Genomic DNA, 22,473 nt, shown 5'->3' on the forward strand with positions numbered 1-22,473 from the left:
ACTATCGGAAGTAAATAAATAACAATTAAAATGTGTAAATTGCAGCTGGTAATATTGAGACACAACGGATCTGCAGCCATGTTTCCCTCCCATGGCAGGAGTGAGCTGGTGATCGCGACATCAGCATCGCGCTAAGCCATCTGCAACGAACTGATCTTCTCCACGCTGAACACCAGGGGGCATGTTGCATATTTATCACAGACTGCTAGTACAATTCCAAACGAGGAGTTAAAGTAAACAACCTAGTTTTTGGATGATGTGCGTGACAAATGCATATTTAAAAACTGAAATCATTTCAGTCAAAGACACTTCAAAGAGAAGAAAAAAGCCTGTTATTCAAATTCTGACACTTATTTTGACAAACATCTGCTAGCAAGAGCTGACTGAAGGCGTTAATGACAAGGCACCCGGTAAAACCGTCACACACAGACCACAGCACCTGCTGAAGGCAGACTTTGGACTTGGTTCATTCAGTCCAACGAGCAAACACATCTGATCCATATTAATGAAAAAAGGCCACAATTGAAAGTTCATATTGAAGGAAACTGTGTTTTCCATGTAATAAATTCATGATATGAAAGAAACTCAGCACAACACTTCCGTCATTCCCAACCAGATGGAACTTGTATACATTCTGTATAAGGAGTTCTTTATTTTCTGAGGTTAACTGCTAAGAGATACAATACAATCAGTGCAGTTTGATGTCTGGTGTGTGAGAACAGGGATGAAGACATTAGAATATACTTTCAAAGTCTTCATATTGAAAGAAAAAACAAAAAACTAAATTACTCGTGAACAAAAACTTAAATACGCATTGTACTGTCATTATTTAGTGGGCGTCAACAAAGACAAAATGCATAAGCAGTTTGTAAAACATGCTACACTTCACAAGCTTGTACAACCACCTGAAGCAGCGGTAACTTAACCCATAATTCATCTGTACGTGTCATCACTCTCATTTTGTCCCATCTTTCTTCACAATTAGCTTCAGCTCATTGAGGTGTGATAGCAAGTATTTATTAATGCACTGCTGTAACATTTAACACAATAAGTGTGGCCTGTATTTTATGATTTCTCTGAGCATGAGTCTGACTCCGGGATTAACCGGACTGGGATGTGCATCCTAGAATTATTGGCTAATGTCAATGTTTTCTCTCTAGCAATGGACTTCAGAAATTGTATACAAATATTCATGTAAACGTTCCCAGGCTGATGGCTAACAATAACGCCTCCTCTAAGATCATGCGGATGTCTGCGTTCTTTGGCATTGTGTTAACACACACTTGCATGACCCAGACCAGAAAAGTTTTAATTTTTTATTGGTGTTCTCTACACCTGCTGATGATTGATTCCCACAAGCATTTGATCGGCAGCATGCAACACGGCAGCATCTGTTTATGTATTTTGGTTTATTCTTTGCTGAATTAATAATAACATGATATAATATGATGTGTTTTTTTCATCTTGAATAACTGGTCTCTCAGCACAATTGACCAAATTTTTGCAACCAGAAGACAGGGGGTAAGGGAGCCCTCTTGCCCCGATGGGACATTTTTTTCTGGATATACAATGGATTCCTACAAATATTGGAAGCCTTTGTGTCTCAAGGTTCTGACTGTCGAGGATGTTGAAGACGCCTTCATAATTGGATTTATGATAGCAGGATTTCTCCTGATCATCCTCTTGATCGGAGGTGGGGGATTCCTAGTATATCGACAAACGCGTAAGACGTCGACAGCTGTTTTGGCTCTTTCAGAGCTAGTGGACGTGGCTGAAGGATCAAGCAAGGCGATCAACGCTCTGACTTTAACGTTTGGGGAGCAGAGCCGTAAGCTGGATGCAATTCTCGAACAGAATCGCAGGCTAGCAGCGGTCTTTGAGCTCATTGGCAAGATTGATAACACCTTGGAAAAGTTGGAAGCTCGGCTTGGCGGGAAGTGATCACAAATTCGTCTGATTGGAGTTGCCATTGATGAACCAGAGACTGAAGGCAGACGGAAAATTACTGGGCTGCCTGTTTTCAATATAATTGTTGATTCTATAATCTGCCCTTGACAGAGCGGTCTTAGGCCGATCGCTCCAGGTCACAATCTTACTGGTGGAATGTAAACAAGATGACTCTGCCCCCCCACTAACCCTCCCCCTCTCCCACGAACACCTGCGGATCCCTGTTCCAGAACTGTACGAGCCGCCTGATAACATCAAGGACATTTGGCTGAGAGCAGCTCTGGGCGAAGGTTCACGGACGGACTCATCGCTTCACAAACACTTACTGATAAACACACACACCTCCCTCAATTCAACGCCTTCCTCTGCCCCTCCCTCTTATCACCAGCCCCCCCCCCCCAACGCAGTCAACAGGTTTGAGCGCCGCGCCACTGGCTGCGGTGCTCACTTGGGGTACTGTGCCGGGTCCCCCCCCCCCCCCCCCCCCTCGCCCCTAGAACCACCCCCCCCACACACATGTGCAAGCCTTGTGATGTTACATTTGTCATGTTGCTTTCTGTGCAGAGGTGTTTTTTTGCACTTTCACACTGTGAATTTATACACAGTATGAGGATGCCTTTTTTTCCCTCCTCCCTCCTCCCTCCCCCATCCCCAATGTCATTCTTTCTGATCTGTTTTCACCAGTTGACTCATGTCTTATGTTATTTGTTTTGTCTGTGCCCTGATGGGTTGTACTGGTTGTCATCTCACTGTGCTGGGATGCCAGACCGGCGACAATAAAGGCTATTCATCATTCATCATCATCTTAGGCCTCAAATTTTAATATCTGGTAAGAATCATCCCAATTTATCTTGGTGCATAAAAGTGTGATTTTGATTATTTTTTGACATTGTTGTAGGTCAACGTACATGAGCTAAGTGTGTTTCCATCCCTGTTTTGGAGGAGAGTGAAGTTTGGTGGTGTCATGTCCTTGTAAAAGAGGAGGATTTAGTAGCCAGACAGTTTTCTGCTTACCTCAAGAGCATTATCTAATTCTGTTGGAGCAGATCATCATGCTTTGGAAATTGGACATTTTGGATCGGCAGCCACAGCTCCTCCTCTCTGGTGTAAGGCGCTAGACATCTTTATATCACCAGGCTCACTTTCTTTTGTACAATTGTACAAAATCAGTTTTTTTTCCTTCCCTTTTCCAGGAAGCAATAAAACTGTCCTCCCTGTATAAGACGACTCACTGCATAAGCCGTTCACGGTGCAAGAAGACTCATTAATTTATGACTCTGTAATTTATGTCTCTGGACGGCCGAGCTGAACCCATTCACAGGCCATGAACATGTTATCAGTTGTCAATAATGTCAGTTTACTCTCCGTCATAAGTAAATGTGGCAAAAATGAGTAATTTTTACAGGTTTAATATGAATTCTGGCTGTCAGGGCAAGTGTCAAAGCACAACTATTTAAGCTCTTTGTAACACTTTTATGTTCAAGACAAACAGAGTGAAGTAAGTCGTAACACCTTTATGTTCAAGACAAACAGAGTGAAGTAAGTCGTAAAGTCTAGACAGAGAAAACCACAACGTTCACTAACTTCGTGGGATTTCTGGGGCTCGTGGATACGCACCTTGTCCCGGAGCGACAGCACCTCCCCCTCCAGGCAGCGGTGCTCATCTTTCGCCTGCTCCAGCTCAGCCTCCTTGCTCGACAGCTTCTCCTGCAGGCCCAGCAGTTGCTGGAAGACAAACACAGGCACACATATATCTTAAAGACAGGATTTCAACACAATGTAATGTGATTTATGGGGGGGAGGGGTTATCAATGAAAGAAAAGCAGGAAAAGTATATCAAAGCTTAAAAACTAAGTAGTAAAAGACTAAGGGAGTGTGCGTGTGTGTATGAGTGAATGGGTAAATAAGATGTAATGTCACTGTCCTGTCACTCTTCCGCACCAGCCTTCTAATAAAGTGTTACCAAAGAAATCTATGTCAGCAAAGCTCTTGTTTTGTTTGTCGAAGCAGCTCGTATGTACTGGAGGAACAAAAACAACGGCAGCTGACAAATGAAAGAGGACAGTGGAGAAACTTTCCCTTCACAGTGTTCGGAGTCACGCTGGCAACACTTACAGCGAGCCAGTGTGGCAGCGTGTGTGTGGGTGTGTGTGAGCGCATTGGCTGTTTGTCTCTAATGTGACTTGTTTTATCAGCGCTGTCACTTCAGATCGAGAAGGACAGCAGGACGAGTTAAATCAGGCGAACTCGCTCCAAACGAGCACTGTGCTACAGAAAAGATTTTTCTCTTGCTTTTTCAGAACCAGTGGAGTGAAGGATCATGGGAGGCTTGAGTCAGCATTGAGCAGAACAGTTTTTCTTTATTTTTTTGTTAGCTTGTGTGAAGTCAGCAGCCAATTATTTGTGATAAACTATGCTGAAATTTCCATAAAGATTTAGAAAGCGGAGAGACAAATGTCTTTCTGTGACAATGTGGCATGTCAGCTTTTAAAACTTGCCCAATTTTATTACATTTCTGGAAACTTTCATAACTAATATTGTCTGGTATTCAGTGGGAGGTTGCAAAGATACCCAGTATTTCCACTGCAGAAACAAAGAGCAATGGAGATATTTTAATAATGCAGCAATATCCAACAATATTGTTGCACTTTAAAGAGACTTCTGCAGCTTTTTCTAATGTTCTGAGGTACCATTGAACAGCAGGAATTTCTACTTATAGTTTTTAAAACTACTGAAGGTACCATTGTTCTGTGTGTGCCTGCACTGCAGAACCTGCAGCCAAAGGAGATTTACAACGCTCCATTTGTAGGACCCTTTTTAGCTCCAACCTTTGGAGCGCACACGCTCCCAACATGAAGGGATTCTCTGCTAAATTAAACACAGAGCATTGGATCTACTGGGAAGCCCAGGGTTTACTGAGTTGATCAACAATGGATGAGTTTCGGTGTGATTTTGTCTGCCAGTCGTCAGCCGGCTGTTACGTTGCTTCAGTGTTTCAAAGCCCATGAGGGCATGTTGTTCATTAAGTAACCCAGTCTACCCTTAAGAGGGTGTCTAGACATATTTGGGGCAAAAACATCTTGAGATGTTGACATGACGGGAATCAAAACAAAGTGCAACAATCACAGCATGCACCAATCATTAAGTCCCATGAAAAAAAGTCCCGAGTGCCAACTGGTACAACTCATGCTCTATGAATTTAGACTGATGTCAATCTGCTTGGTAAAAACTCCAATGAATGCTTAATTTGGGTTTCCTTTGCCATATCTACACACGGGGCAGTCTCAGTCCAGACTGTTGCCACTTAGTAGCAGTAGAGGGGGCTACCAAACGCTACATCGCTGCAGGGACATCACTCTCTGCCTGCAAGAATCTCTTCAAGACTAATACCTGTCCTTGCATCTTGACAAGCCAAAACTGCTCCTCATTTACTCTTCTGTACCTGTTCTAGCTGAACTCTTTCATTTGAACAGATTAAGGTATTACACTAGGATTTCTTGCTGTATTTTTATTTTTATTCTCATTATTGCAGTTTCTATGATTAAGTTATTGGCATTATTACTATCATTCATCAGTTAAAGACTGGTCTTCACTCGCCCTCCAACCACCCTTTAACTTGTTTTTAATTTGACTCTGAAACTCTTGATCTTCCTTAATTAATTTTATTTCCTGTTTTATTCTTTTTTTTTAAATCCTCTGCACAGTCAAAAACAACAAACAAGGAAGCATTTCCTTACATGTTGTGCTTGTGTATTTATGCATGTGACAAATGAAGCTTAAATGCTGCTCTTCACTTTTATTCACAAATAACTCAACTCAGTACTATTGCAAAGTCAGGATGCACATAATGATGTCAGCTGAACACACACATGTGTCTGATCTTTTGACTGGTACTGTGAATGTAAATATGGACGTAAAGTTGGCAGCTGAGTGAGGTTTTGCACTAAGAAGTGACTTGAGCATCAGAGCATCCTAAAACTAGTGCTGTCAAGCGATTTAAAATATTGAGCGATTAATTAACTAAGATCTGTAATTAATTAATCAATCTAATTATTCGCTTTTTTAATCTAACCTAAAAATTGCTGAGCCCTCAACTTGAAGTGTTTTCCTTTTGAATTCATTACATTATTATGTAATGATCAAAACATTGATATATAACAACAAAAAGTGGCTTCATAAAGTAATTTATTTATTTTTTAACAGACTTGAATAGATGCAGTACTAGCTGTTTACATCCACTTAGCAACAACATTCACCAGCCTCTCTGTCGCAGACGTGCACATGCGCGCGGTGCTTTCCTCGAGTTTAGCAGAGACGTTCTATAACCGAGACAGCCCACTACGGTTGTGTTTCTTGTATCTGTGTCACGTGACTGCCCCGCCCCTTTAGGAGACCGGAAGTAGGTCCTGAGTCTATTGAGTCCTATGGGAAAAGTGAACGTGAGCACAGATTATTACCAATTCCTTCGCCCCATAGTAACCTAAGTAAATATGGGACCCATTTTTCAAAAGCCACAAACCTTCTGAACATTCTGACACCAAAATGGACATTTTCAGACCGACAGATTAGGAGAAAATGAACTTTGTTTGAGACCTGTCTCTGTCTGAGCAACACACTCTCGCGAGATTTGGCTCTCATCGTTTTCCCAACGGATAAAATGAAGTTTAAAACTAATATAAAACTTGCTTCTTTGGTTAATAATACTATTATTTTTATTATTTAAGCCTTTTTTGGAAGAAAGTTGTACTGTATCTAGTGTTGTATGTTCCAAAACGATGTGGGGAGAGGGGCGGCCACGCCCACTTAGGAGACAGGAAGTGTATACCGTTTCAAACCATTGCCAGTAACGGCAATGCGCTATCTTGTGTATAGAAGATCTTTGAGTTTAGTTTGGGGAAGAGCGTTGCTGTGACAACATCGTTGCTGTGGCAACATCATTGCTGTGGCAACATCATTGCTGCTAATGTTAGCTGTGGCTGCACTCGCGACCGGGTGCTTTGCGTTTATGTGGCTAAACTTGAGCCACTTCGGTGGTGAGCAAAGCCCTTTCCACAAAGACACATCACTCTACCTTTATCAATGGTGCCGTCGGGGTGTTTTAAAAATGTAAATTCCCCTTTCACTGGACCGACAACTTTCACATGTTCCTCCATTTTCACCTCTGGACAGCCAATCAACGTCCACTTCAAGGTGGGACTGACCACCGCACAAACACAGATTTCACAATAAAGGCAACTCGCAAACAGAAGAAGTAAAGTTAGAGATTAAAAAATAGATTAAGTGATTAAAAAACATAACATGGTAAATATGCCAGTAATTAATTAATCGCAATTAACGCGCTAATTTGACACCCCTACCTAAAACATAAACGTAACTAGCTCAAAGCAAAAAATCATACCTAAAACTAATCTGTACTGATTACCAAACTGATTTTCTTTCATGCATGACTGCTAAAAGTAAAAGAAAAGGTGTTTTTATCAGTGTTTCTAGAATGCATCATGTTGATATTTTCTTTTTCTTAAAATGCTAATAAAAAACAATAACTACATAAGTAATGACTGTTTTCTGCCCTCCAGGACCCTTTTAGAAAGTTATGGCACATTCATCAGGAGGCCGCCTCGCACCACTGTGATTACCATACGTTTAGCTGTATCATCGTTACTGCATTTTTAAGAGGTTCAAAAACATTATCAGAGCAGTTGGATCGCTGCTAACAGGCTACTTGCACTCTAATTGTATATTTTTTGGGTCAATGTCAGTTTGTGCTTCGAGCTTTAAAATCTCAGTCAGGCCTGATGAAGGGACAAGAAGTACAGGAGAATATTTCCAGCAGTCTTTGTTCTAAAGAAGCTGTTTTTGCATCATCACTGTAAAGGTGTACTACCATTTGAGGATGTTTTCTTTTCTTTTTTGGTAAAAAAAAATTCAGTAAATATCCGAGAGCCTATAGAAAAGATCCAGTAATGGTTTCCCTTAAAAATAAAAAAATTGAAAAGCATGTGTCCCATTGATTACCCCGATTGTCTGTTCCAACTACACACTCCTGTTTGTCAATACTCATCACTTTTTTGGTATATCTAGTATACTATCTCCTCCTCAGTAGCTACTCTGAACTCTCTCTGTAAACATTCTTTTCATCTCCTTTTCTGAGTTTTCCTTTGTTTGCTCTCAGATACATGCGTTTTTTCCTGGTTCTTTGATTTTAGTTTTTGTTGTTTGTTTGCTTTGTTTCTCTCTTTGCTGCCAGCCTGCCTCTCTGCCTCTACGTGGTAATGAACTTTGTCACATATCCTGCGTTCGACTCTTCCAATTTAAACCTCCCCAGCCCAATTTCATGCAACTTAGACTTGAAAAGCGGATAATTATTAGGGGAATCATGTGAAGAGTTTCAAAGAAATTTGCTGTAAGATATAAGTCATAAAAAATAACACCCACCCATCTCTGCCTGAATCGGCTTCATCATGAATTATTACGTGAACGTGGGAATAAGCACATGATTTTGGCGGTGTTCTGGGTAATGATTGTGAGCCTACCTGCTGCATGCTGTGCATGCTCTGCTGCAGCAGCTGGATCTGAGCCTCGGGACCGTTGGCGTGCACGTGTGCCGGTGTGTAAGTGTGATCATCATCTGGACGGGCGGCTCTGCTCTGCTCCTTCCTTAGAAGCTCCACTTCGTTCCTGTAGGCGTCCAGCTGCCAGCGCAGGGAGTCGTTCTCCTCCCTCAGAGAGGCTTGAGTCTGATCACACCCTAAAGGGCAAGACGACAAGAGACGAGAATGCAGCTACTTAAAGCGGAACTATTATGAAAAACAGGCTTTTTCTTGCTTTAACATAAAGTGGTCTCCCCTCAGCCTGCCAACTCAGAGAAGGAGGAAAGCAGCCAAATTCTGTGTCTGTACAGCCGCCCGGATGAGCCATCCAGTGTGATGTGGCTTCTACGAGCCGTTCAGATTCTGCTCCTGTCGTTACGTTACGATGGAAGCAATACGTAAAACCACGCCCACAACTAACTCCGCCGGCCGGAGCTTCCGCCATTTTTTCGTAGCGGTGTATCACATCATTCAGGCAGCCAATCAGCACAGAGCCTCATTATCATAGCCCCGCCCACTCAGAATCCTGCATAGATAATGAGGTTAGAGAATGGGAAGATAAAGACATGGCTCAGAGGCTGAATTTCTAATTTATTTAGCAAAAACAATCAAAAGCTTGTTTTTAAGACATTCAAGGCCTGTTTAAAATAGGTATTAGATGCCATAATAGGTCCCCTTTAAGGAAACAAGTTCCTTCAGAGAGCCAAACAAAACACACTTTTTAGGGGTTAGTAACTCTATACATGTAAATAGTGAATAACTTGAACATTATATGAAGTGTCCATTCAGAGTGTTCAAAAGACAGCGTGTTCACTAAATGTGAATATTCAAAAGATATTAATAAATGAATACCATTTCTCTCCATGCGCATCCTCTTGCAGGGAATTTCAACAGTTTCGTCGTCTGACATCTCCATCTCCTCCTCTCGCCTGATGCCCATAATCTCCTCACTGTGGGCATTTCTCAGCTCCTGAATCATCGCACAACCAACACACACAGACACACAGCGACAACAGTCCTCAGCATGCTCATGAAGCACTGAATGTAGCAATTTGAAACAACATATGTTACCAAGAGCAGGATGACCCTGCTGACAGGTTTAGAAAATGGGGAAAGAAGACATAATGTGTTTGACTTCTTTGCAGATTCTTTATCTCCTTCCACGACTTGAAGCATTTCACTGGTGAGGTGCGAGTACAGGAGCCTGCAGAGCTCCGGGCAGACTGGATGTTCCCAGACAACCTGGTGTGGTTGTGGACTGCACACACTGTGTTCTGCTGACTTGTATTGTGTGTTTTACAGCATGTGGCACTCACAATACAGCTCCAGTCCTGGACAAAAGCCCATATTCTGACTATGATAAAGATCCCAACCTGGAGCCTGATGATTCCCCCAAATATAAAAACACCAACACAGATTTGATCCCATTGGGATGTGACTATAACACCAGCAATAATTAATAATCAAGCAAATTCATTTTGTGCTTCACCTCAAATCTTTTTAGGGGTTCTAATAATTATGGGGCTAAATTTTGCTGCCAGTCAATGTCAGTGGTCTTTTGTACAGCACATTCTCATTTATATTTTTTTGTGTTTTTGAGACACGAATATGGAGGACCAAAACTGACATCATTAAAAATAAAAGCAGAAATATGTATTTCCTTTTCCTTAATTAGCTTTTTTGTCAAGAAAAATTTACATAGGTCAATAAAGAGGAAGGGTCCTGCTTCTTCCTGTTTATTGACCAATAGTAAAAGAGCTGGACCAAGAAGGGCAGCCCTCCTCATTTGCATAATGTGGGAGAAATGCATAATGAAAAGTAAAATAAGGAGACGAGGGAATGTAAAAATGAGGAATGCACATATAAGAAAAAGGGAAAACTAAATATGTATGTATTTCTGCTTTTATTTTTAATAATGTCAGTTTTGGTCCTCCACACCCAGAGGACTCTGCCCCCTGAATGCTGCATTAGCTCATCATCTATGCAGAAGAGTGTGTGATAATTAGTAATTTGATAGAATGACACCCATCTCAACAGAAGGGAAACATATAATGTATGTTATCTTCAAAACAAAACAGCAAAACCCCAGATGTCGTACCTCAGTTGGGTATATATATACAAATTTGTGATTAACATTCCAAGAGCGGGTGAACAACCTAGAAGAGCCCAACTCACCCTCTTAAAATAATAATAAAGTTAAAAAAAAAGTGACTTAGGGCATTATTTTAAGAGGGTGACAATTTGGGGTTGAGCAAGGGCCTCCCCTCGGCCTGGCTCATGGGGGAGACCCCAGCGATCCACGCCCTTAGGATGTGTACTGTGCCCCTCGTTTTAACTTCTCCATGTAAGACGGATTCAGTCGCTGTTCGTCCTGCACGTCCTCCAGGACCAGTCTGCCTGGGACGACCCACAACGGGTCACAGCAGCCAGGTAGCCCTAAGAATCTCTAGCACAGGGGGTCAGATTTAGTACTTTAGTGGATTTACTACTCCCTAACCACTACTTTCTCCCTCCCCCTCCCCCTGCATCACTCCCATTGTATGAAATGAGGTTACATGTGGTTTAGTTTTGTTGTTTTGGTAGGTTCAGAGAGAGGTTCAGTCACCCGGGAGGGTCCAAGTCCTTCTGCTTCTCCTCCACGTTGAGAGGAGCCAGCTGAATGCCCCCTGCATGCCTCCTTAGGGAGGTGTCTGTGGCATGTTTAAATTGTAAGAAGCAGTCAGAAGCAGGACGCACTGGAGAGATGATGCCTCTCAGCTGAAATGGGGACGCCTCAGTTTTTCCCCTGAGGAGGTGGCCAGGGAGGGGAAAGTCTGGGAGTCTTCGTTTTGGCTGCTGCCCCCGCGACCCGATCTTGGACCAGCGGAAGTGAAAGGATGAATGGATGGACTCAATTTACCGTATTTTCCGCACTATAAGGCGCACCTAAAAGCCTTTAATTTTCTCAAAAACCGGCAGTGCGCCTTATAATGCAGTGCGCCTTATATATGATCATTACGGTCATTTCTGTTACTGTAGTCAGGGGGATTGTGGGTAATGTATTTGGTGTTGCCAAAGTAACGGCGCTAAAAACGTCAGGAATCGTCACAGACGTTCAAGACAACAGCAGCGACGCTGACTCGCATAATGGTGACTTTGACGAGACGGAGCAAAGCTGGTTTTTATTTTGTTAATAAAGTTTGACATACGGTAATTTTCTTCTTGTTTTTTTTTTGCATTTGCTGTAGGATTTTGTAGCATTTCCTGTAGCGCAGCTCCATCAGGTAGATACGTAACTCAACCCCAGCCACTATGGTATTTTACCAGATATTTAGTGCGCCTTATAATGCGGTGCACCTTATAGTGCGGAAAATACGGTATTATGATGTATGCAATTTCCAGGAAATAAATACAGTAATTCTGGATCAACTTTAATTCCATTTCCGACAGGATGAGCCAGAGATGCTTCAAATACAGATGCAGTCACTTATAATAGCTGGCTGCATCATGCACGGACCATTCACCTCCCATCCAGTTCACCGCCACACAGCTGTAATAAAATCCCCCTCTAATGATGCAGGAGACTACTACTGGTTGGAAACTGAGGAGAAACTGGATGGTTCTTAACTGGGAGAACCAATCATAAGTGGCTACATCTGTATGGTTTTGTCATTTCCATATCATTTAGAATAAACACCTTATAGAATAATGGAGACATTACAACCTTTACTACTTACTATTATCATTTACTGCTCTCAACACTTGGAAGGCGTTCTGGTATCGAGGATACCAAGTGAAATATTGCAGGTGTTATAGTGTCCCATTCTTTTTGTAAACCTGTTTTAAGATGTGCAACAATACAAGGTTTGCCCTTGTAGTATTTTTCGAGGACTGATAAGTCAGATGGGTCAGGGCTGCTGACGGGTCACAGTCCTCGTCCTCCTCAGCCACGGCTTAAATACATGGACATTCCTGGAAATAAATGTTCTAAAATCCCGGTGTACATTTCATCATTACTGATATCATCCCAGAAGTGTAAATGGGCTTTTCCAGAGCACTGGTAACAATTGGAACTTGCTGCTGGATGGCTCTCGTTGCCTTCCTGTCCAGGTCACACAAGTTAGGAAGCAAGAGGAACATTTGGGATGCAAGTAGAGATGGAGAAGGTACAGGAGTTGAAATACTTGCTCTCCACCTTTCAGACCAATAGGAAGTGTGGAAAAGAGGTGATGAGGAGCGTGAAGAAGGGTGGAGTGAGTGGATAAGAGTAACTTATCTCTATATATATATATATATATATATATATATATATATATATATATATATATATATATATATATAATGTGTGTATAAAAACATCTCAAATATATATATACATATATTTTTTTTTAATTGTTTATTTCGAATACATAAGTAAAAAAATATAAAATTTTTAAAGAAATTCAAAACATACAGAAAAAAACCCAACAAAAACGTAATACAAACAGGCTGTCTGTCATATATATATATATATATATATATATATATATATATATATATATATATATATATATATATATATATTAGTACAGACCAAATGTTTGGACACACTTCCCCATTTGTTTGAATGAGAAGGTGTGTCCAAAGTTTTGGTCTGTACTCTATATGCTGTATATGTGTGTGTGTGTATATGTATATATATATATATATATATATATATATATATATATATATATATATATATATATATATATATATATATATATATATTAAATTTAACATGCCTGTTAAGATGGACCGGTGACTCTGTATCGACTGTGTTGGACATCCATATGGACTGACATGACATGTGTCTGTGATGTAAAACAGTAACATTTAAGTCTTTCAGCGCATTGCTATAGACACATGTAGACTTACCACAAACACTAGCCATTAAAGGATGGGCTCACATGGGAACTGCCGCATGGCGGTTACATCTCATCAGACTTGTGCGCTTAAGACTTTCTCTTACCTCTTTTTCAACCAAAATTACAAAATGCAATGATACTGAGTCGACTCGGATGTCTTTACACACTGGATTTGTTTTGGCGTCGTAATCCAACGGTTGCTGTCTGTGCTGAAAAATCCTACCTTTGTTTTTGACACAGAGTATTCTCATGTTCATACTTATCTTGATTTGACTCTCGATGAACAATTGATCAGATACTAAAACCTGCAGCGATGCCTCACACTCTTGAAGAAATCAGATGTTTTAACTCTTGGGCTGCAAAAAAGGAGAGAAGGCCCAGATCTGAGGCTGCTGTCTGTCTGTCTGTCTGTTTGTCTGTTTGTTAGGGTAGAGCATTCAGCAAAACAACAGGGCCGCTGAACGTGACAGATCACACAAGGCTGTCTGTCAGCTCACTCCTGGAGACTCAGAGGTGACAGCAGAAAAGAAAGCAGTCGGCTGAAGTGAGAGCAGAGACCAGAGAAAAAAAAAGAAAAAGGTATACAAACCTCACACTGCTTGCGCCAAATGTCTATGTTCTTGCGCTGTGCTTTAGAGAAATGGTCCCATGCCTTTTGCCTGGTGGCGGCGGTGAAAACGGCGGTGATCTGTTCGACTTTGAGGTGAATAGGGAGGAGGAAGAGGAGGAGGGGGGGTCAAGACAGAACAAGCCGTTTATGTAGCACTTTAGCACTGACTCATGACTGGCTCATGTAGCAGACAGAGGAGAGACCGCGCACATGCACTGACCACATTCTGGGGAATGCAGCAGGTTGCATCATAGTTTTGCCCAGTGTAAATAGATTAGCAAACATAATATATGACTCATGTCGCAGAGAAATCTAGTTAGCGAATATAAACTTGCTTCACATGTACATCTCTGTAGATGTTTCTAGACGGGGGTCTGATCTATCAGGCTATGACTCAACTTTAAATCATCAAGAAAATGAGCAGAATTACAGACCAGTCCTAAACCCTGCTTCCTCGCTCATTTGAGTACATTCTACTTGATTTCATGTGTATTGTCAATAAATGCAGGTCTTTGCGTCGCGCTGACGCAGCACTCTCGGCCCTCGCTGCAGAAATTCTGGGGAAACCGATATTCAGGGGTATAACGCACAGTAAATACTCAGGGCTAAATTGTCCCACGCAAATGGATATTTGAACATAGGAGGAATTCTTTAAGAGTTTTATCTTTCTTATTAATTAAAATGACTGAACTCAAGCAACTGTAACCAAGTCCCGCAGAAATATTCACAAAATAAAAATAATTGAATTCGGGCTGATGGATTTTATTTTGTGACATCCAGAGGGGATGGGACTTGCCATACGCACGTTACTCCAGTGAAAGGGAAACTGTATCCAGTATGAGACTATTTTAATGAAAGCCATTAGTTTTTACTAAACCTGACCAAGTACTGTTTAATCCCTTGAACTAATATTTATTTAGTTGTTGTTTTTAAATAGCTGTTTATCTCAGCTTTCATTCATTTGTTTGTGGGTCAGATTGGTTAGAGGAAGCTGTTTTTTTCCCCTGAATTTTTAAAGCAGAGGTGGAAATTGCAAAACTAACGCATCCCGTATAAACTGTTTTATGCACCAAAAGTTAAACCAAACAGGAGTGATCTTGTGAAGCTGTGTGTCATGTGATGAGCAAGTCTCTCTCCTGGCCAGTGCTCTGTACTTACATCACCTGGAGCCTCACTTCCTTCACGACTGACAGAGGCAACATTTATCAAGACTAGACGGAGACTTTTAGACTCCATTCAGCAAATAAGAGATGTCATATATAAATGTATGTATTTACAGCAGAACGTGGCAATTTTAAGAAAGTAAAACTATAAGAACATGTACAGATCCGTGCTCTTCCTCTTTAAGCTCTGCTTTCACAGAGCTGTGCAGAGGAGGCTGCAACACAAATAGACTTGTAACCATGGTTTTATTCAGGCACGGTGGACTCTAGCCAATTGATTTAGAAGCGCTGCAGGAAAAGCTAGAGAAACTATTTGCCTTCTTTTTTTTTGTCTTTCCCTGCACAGTTTCTGCCTCCTGAATCACTGTCAGTGCAGAATGACCCTTTCAGCCAAGATGAAATAGATTTGTTTTCTTTAATTTACCAAGTTTTACTTTAAGGTAACTGAAAGTTACTAATGCAATTGCGTATTGCAAGTCTGGGTAAGAATATGACTTTTGCCATGTGGTGTGAAGCTACCCTTCCATCCTGCGTTACAAAAAAATGCTTCCTTTAAAAGGTTTTGATCTGACATTCAACCTTTTAAAGCTGTGACATATTTTAGGTGGAAAAACAAAATAACCATGAGGCAAAATCCAGCAATGTGAGACAAAACCTGTGAGCTCGATGTGCTCAAGTCAGAAATCTACTGAAATACAACCTTTAGGCAAAAGCATTAAAATAAAGCGTGATAAAGACAAAGCATGTGGTAAACACAAAAACTGATGAACCGTACTTACCCTTTTCCCCTCTCTTCATACTCCTTGCAAACGAATGAACATGTCAAATAAACCTCTATCTAAACTGAACCAATCAACTTGAAAAATCTACCTGGTCTAAGGAAGTGGAAGTGGAAAAAAATGCTACTTTAAACAAGTTTGAGGGACATTATTTTAATTTAAAACAAGTAATCCTACTTGATAAAGCTATGAAGTGGTCTAAAAAGTACCATATTTCCTCTAAACTGTGGTACATCTTCACACTTGGGTTACTTGTGGCTTCTAATGTTTTTCATATTTCATTTTTTTTTCCTTTTTCAAGCTGGTTTTGAAATAGATTTAAAGTTAAAGTACATTCAAGGACAAAGTTCCAGCAGCTTGCTCTCTGTTGCACTTCAACTCTACCTCCATAGCTCCTCACAGGCTGTCACACAAACACAGATGTTACCATGGTTTCATTTTACACACGTCCATTTGAAATGTGTCCATTTAACATTGAGTTTACAAGAATTACTGTTTCCTTCGGGAAATTTTATTTGATTATTTTCTAAAGAGACAAAGTTAGAGACTATCTAGTGTTGTCTTGGTTGAGCATTTAGAGGTAAATGTTTCACTATGTTGCTGGTAGCAACAAAAATTAGGCTAATGAACAGTGATTATTGGTCATCAAATGGACACAGACATTACTGCTGTTCAATTATTGACAAGTGAAATCCTTGTTTTTTTTAATGGTTTTAGAGTTTTGTGTATTATGAATTCAAAAATGTGCTGAGTTCTTATAAATGATCCCCCTCTCTTTGCCAAAAATCCCTTAATGCAGCCTTAAATGCAAGGATTTTGAGACGGGGTGGTGAGTGAGTAATGTTGAACCAGAGCTGTTTCAGGGTAACATGCAATAGTGAGCGTTTTTAGCGGCTCTAACCGCGTGTGTTGGCGTGTTTTCAGCTGCCCTGTTAAAAAGGTCAGAGCATCATTATGTCAGAGTCTCAAACTTCTGTGCCGCAGACCTAATTGCCACCACACAGCGAGCCGAAGATCACGGCGCTGATGTTGAGACGGATGGGAGATCGTTGTCATGGAGACTGAGCCGAGATGCGCGCAGAGTAAATGAGTTGCATCGAGGCAGGCTTTAAAAGTGGATGTTGTGAAAATGGCTTCATGGTCTGCACGTCGGTAATCTGCTGCTGCACCACACCCTGCAGCAGGGAGGCTGGGAACAGGAGCGCGCTGACACAGCGATGGGGGGATGATGGGAGGGGAATAGTGATGTACAGTCATGTGAAAAGGAGATTTTACACCCTTTTACTTCTAAACTTTTACATATTACCACATAAGAAAACACCATGTGGTCTTTTGCAATTCCAAATACAATCTCAAGTTAACAACACATGCTTTTTTTTTTTTTTAAAAACACAAAAAAACGAAAGCAGCTCTAATTGAGTGTGTTGGCATGTTTTTGCTCATCAGCTAATATGATCTTCTTATAAAAGCAGATTCTTTTTGCAGTTTACATGTCTGGAGCATTTATATGTGTGATAATACTACTGTATGTAAAGGAGGTAAGACGTCAGCAATGATGCTGGAGAAGTAACTTTTGTTGTCCCTGGATCTGGAAAGGCTTAAAATGCTTTTTTCCAAACAATTTTGTCCACCATTCCATGATAAAAAAACGTTTATACTTTGTTTTCTTCAACTTGAAAAAAACTAAGTCATCCAGTGACTCTGCAAGGCAGGAATAATAACCCCTTATTTGTTGGTATATATATCTTACGAAACACACTGAAATTGTTCCCTACTTTTAACCCATCAATAGTTAGACTAGGAGCAGTGGGTTGCCAGTTCTGCTCATGGGCCCAAAGGGGTTCAAGAAATAATGTCACAATTTTGGGTCTTGTCACAGTGTTTTGTGTTTACGTCCTGTTTTATTTTGAAATCCCATGTCCTGGTGTTTAAGTCATGTCTTAACTTCCCTTGTTCCCATCTGCCCTGATTGTCTGCACCTGTGTGTCCTCGAGCCTTCTGTGTTTGTCTGTCTTGTCTTTCCCTTGTTCCCTGCTGGTCAGCCGTTTGTCATGTCAGGGGTTTTGGATTTTTGTTAGCTTTCGTGTTTTTTGTAATTTCTGTTCAGCAGCGCTTTTCTTTGTTTTAAGTTAATAAACCACATGTTATTGGAACTCCTGCCTCCTCGTCTCCTGCATCTGGGTCCTACTCAACTGTGACAAATAATAAAAGAGGAACTAAAAGACTGTACAGGTCACGGCTACCGTGTTACCGCGGTTACAGTCGAAAAGACCTCTACCTTATTAAATGGTTGACCATTTTTTAGGAAAGCTGCGTATTAATAAATACCTGCAAACTGAAGAGACCGGATCAACAATGTGAGGCAAATGAAGTCTCAGAAAAAACAGAACTTCAAGTTTTTGCTGCTGTGATGGTTCTACAAGTTCTCTGTCAGGGGACGCACTTACGTTTTAACATTGTTTCTGCATTTGGCTTATTATTTATTCAGTAAAGACTGATGCAGAGCAATATGTCATGTGTTGTTTATCTGAGACTGTACTTTCCTAACCTTAAGACCTGGTTTTTAAGAGTTTTTTTCTTTTTTGTCCTGATATAAAAAAACATTAGAAGCAAAAAGGTGGTATTTTTGTTCCTGGTGTATCTCTGCCTGTCACCCGTAGGGATCTGAGATGGGCTCCAGCAAATCCCTGAGACTTCACATGCTAATAAGCACATATAGATGACGGTTGGATGGATTGATAACTGTATTGACCAACCAACAGTTAATGACAAATTGGCCTCTTAAATAAATTAATCTGAAACTGACAGTACTGTAAATATTCACTGTATAAATGTCATATTGTAGTCGTGTCCCTGTTATTACCGACTTTCAGTCAGAGTGAAGACCTTGCAACTTTATTTTATTTCTGATTAAATCCAGTGCTCCAATATTATTAAATAAACAGTAAATCGGGAGCTCATAAAGATGCTGTAGCAATACCAACCATGTAGCTCAACGACACTTGTCGTAAATAAATAAATCATACAGGGTGTGATACAAAAGTGAATGTGCATCATTTAATCTATTGATTTGGACTACGGTATCATCTTAAATTAAACTATTTTATTTTAAGTTTCAATATGTAATCAGAGATCAATTGCAATCGAGGGCTTTATACATATACCTGTATGTGAAGTGTGTTTTACTTCTAACCCTGTGTTCACACTGAAAGAGTCAAAAATCTCCTGACGCCAGCATCTCGCTGCTTGGTGCGTTCACACTGAAAGCTGCATGTACCGTCGACGCCTGCAGTGGGCGGGGCTAAAGCTGCGCTGCAGAAGTGGAGGGAACAGTGGGAACAGCCTACACATATAGCGTACACATCTTCAGTTTCCTATTTCACCATGGATCACACTTTGGGACGCTTTCTTTATATTTTAGCGTTATTTCCATGTAGATAAGAGTGAGTTTGATGCTCCTTAACAAGTTTGGTCCACGGATCAACATCAACCACCAGCAAGCCCTTGCTCCCGGTGAACCATAAATCCGCCTAGGCTGATTTATGGTTCCGCGTCACACCAACGCAGAGCCGACGGCGTAGGGTACGCGGCGACGCACAAGTACTGTACGGTGCGCGACGCCGCGTACCTTACACAGACGATTTAACGCGGAACCATAAATCAGGCGAAGCTGCAGTCTGTCTGCGCTGATCACTGACACACTGGGTCGGAGCGGATTTGGTCATGATGATTAAACTGTGTTTTGTGATTAATAAGCACGGGTTTTAATTATTCTGCGTTGGATCAATGTAGCAAATAAAATAGTTCGGACCATCCAGCTCCTCAACCATCAGATACATGTTTCACGTGAACAGTTCAGGTAAAAATGGCAGTCAAATCAGCAAAAATGTCAGTTTGCTGGATGAAATATATTAATTCCTGATAAAATAAGTTTGTTAGTGCACAGCTCTGCTCCTGTACGCATGTGAATGAGTGTACGTTTGTGTTTACATGAAAGTACAATCTGCATTGAGGCTTCTCGCTTCGGGAATCCGGGTCTGTGATTGGACGCTGCCTCCGCGTCGCCGCTGCTCATTTGCATAAAGTTCAGATTTTTCAACTTCAAATTGACGCTCTGCTCCGGCTGCTCCCGTTGCCTCTCCACGCGCGTTTTCATAGAAAATGAATGGCAGCCTATGACGTGACGCTTTCAGTGTGAACGCAGGGTAAGGGTTTGCCTGTCAACTGGGACTGAGGGAGAAGCATACAGGGTCAATGACTTAAGAGGTGAAGCTACAGTTCATTTGTGTCATTGATTGTGTCAGACCTTCCAGTTACTTGTATTGTATGTCTTCCTGGTGTTTAGGCTAAAAGTCCCTGGAGCACCTGAACCCAATTTAAAGGTTCCGGGACAGACCATGGGGTAACTGAATAGGGGGGGAGTTTAGCAACTATGAAATGTATTTTTAATAATTTATGTCAAGTATGGGAAATGATTTCAAGAGTAATTCAAGAGTTGTTGATTAATATGTGTGTGTGTATGGATAGTTGAGTGTATGAGTCTCTTGTTAACGGTATGGCTGGAAGGTAATTGGGTGGAGAGCATAAAAGACGTAGTTGACAGCAGGGGGGCGGCGGTGAGGACCTCATGAGTAATGTTGCTGTGGAATACTGTGTCAATGGTTTATGGTGAATAAACACATGGTTGGTTTGTACCTGATCCCTGCCTCAATCCTCTGTATGCCTCCAACTGCTACGGCCATTCTTACATCAAAATTTCAGGAACACAAAGTATAAACTGTAGAAAATATTTGGTATAAATAGAGGTATTGGCTTACATGCAGTATTGAAAATACACTTTTGTATTTTGATATATTTGTTTGGTTTTTTTCAACAGTGCAAGCACATACCTGTCACGCCGCTTGTCTTGGTAATCTCCTGCAGTTTTAAGTTTTAGATTAAGATCCAAATGATAAAAACGTAAATTTTCTTTATGTTTATTGTGAAGATAAATATCTGAACTTGCTGATTCTTTACAGCAGCAGCGTTCCAATCGGAAGTTGTGATGCTTCATTCTGTCTTTCTTTTCTCAACATTTGTCCTCCACATGCAGAAGCCTGAACCTCCTGTTCACATCATTAACTGTGTGAATAAGAGGCTCGGAGGAGCTGGACTTACCTGAACAACTGCACAGCTCAGTTATTATTGTGAAGGTGTTTCCCAGCCGAAGCAGCATCTGCCTGGTCAGTTCTCAGTGTGACTGGAGGTATTTAATAAAAGGGTTCTTACACTGCGTTAGTATAGCCAGCAGCGCGTTCTTGAAGGCCTCTTTGGCGCGCTCCATCTCCTCCTCGTGCTGAGCTTTCTCACTCATCAGCCGGCGGACGTGGCTGTTGGCCGACTGGATCATGGAGTAGAAGTGATTAGCGGTCCTGCGGTTGACTTCCCCGCGGTCGATCCAGGTGAACAGCACTCCCGTGGCATCGCTGAACTTATGGTCCTCTGTGGGGACAATGTTGGCCGGGGGTGAAATAGAGTCAGACTGGCCTGAACTGAAAGCATCTGCGTAACAGGGGTTGCAAGGCAGGAAAAAAAAGAGGAAAATATGTAGTAAAACACACTGCCCATCCCCCAAAATTCACACACTAATATTTGGTTGGACTGCCTACAGCTTTGACTACGCCACACACTGGCAGCGGCATCGTTCCACTTGGTTTCTGTAAACTCACAATTACTTCCGTCCTGAATTGCACTCACTTTTCACCAGTATCTTGTATTGATGATGGGAGAGTCCAGGGACGTGCGGTCAGGGGAGGCAGGTGAGGCAGAGCCTCACCTGTCATCATGACAAGTAAAAAAAAAAAAAATGATAACATCAAATTTATATTAATATTTGTCCACTGATCTTTATGTATGTAATTTCGAACATTTTTTATAGTCAGAATCGCTGAATTTGCCTATTTCCTGTTCAAATACGGGGCTGAAACGTGAGGTGCAGCAGCGAGCCGAGCCTCACCTCTGATTGATCAATCCATCACAAACTGGGTTGATACGTGCGATTGGCCCGTGCTGGTTGCCGTATCTCTGCATGTCGCCAATATAAAGTTTGCAGATACGTTTATTTGACCTGATTTCCCACAGTCTGGCTTATGTCTTTAACAATTAAAGTTTAATGTTTGTTAGTAACATATTTAGTTTTGCTGATGGACAATAAAACCGCAGTGAAAAACGCACATGGTGTGGCAGACAATACTCTGCCGCACTGAAGGGGGTGTACGTGAGCCAACGGGTGCAAACACTTTTAATTTCAATCTTATAAAAAAGAGATTAGACTAAGAAAAATACAATAGAATGTATGCCGTTTTTTATTTTTATTTTAAAAATAAAAATAAAAGTATTTTATTTAGGGGCAAAACTACATTTTGCCCCTAAATAAAATATTCTTTGTTTTTCTTTTCATGCTTTTTGTTGAGAAATCTGTATTAAATTGATTAAAGTATCAGAATATACCATTTTAAAAACAACTGAATATTTCACTAA

General features: G+C 41.1%; 1 protein-coding gene across 2 annotated transcripts in view; it reads right to left on the bottom strand.

Moving 5' to 3' along the window:
• The window catches only part of enox1 (ecto-NOX disulfide-thiol exchanger 1), a 100,395-nt gene that overhangs the window by 17,182 nt on the left and 60,740 nt on the right, over positions 1–22,473 (bottom strand). For both annotated transcript variants that reach the window (XM_061723300.1, XM_061723299.1), the window contains 5 exons: positions 21,223–21,435; positions 13,992–14,098; positions 9,390–9,507; positions 8,481–8,695; positions 3,565–3,672 (listed from right to left, as the gene is read on the bottom strand). In XM_061723300.1, coding sequence (XP_061579284.1) covers positions 3,565–3,672; positions 8,481–8,695; positions 9,390–9,507; positions 13,992–14,098; positions 21,223–21,435 — 761 coding nt within the window. The remainder of the gene's footprint in view (positions 1–3,564; positions 3,673–8,480; positions 8,696–9,389; positions 9,508–13,991; positions 14,099–21,222; positions 21,436–22,473) is intronic.

Source organism: Cololabis saira, chromosome 6 (genome assembly GCF_033807715.1).
Source record: "Cololabis saira isolate AMF1-May2022 chromosome 6, fColSai1.1, whole genome shotgun sequence".
Classification (NCBI taxonomy): Eukaryota; Metazoa; Chordata; class Actinopteri; order Beloniformes; family Belonidae; genus Cololabis; species Cololabis saira.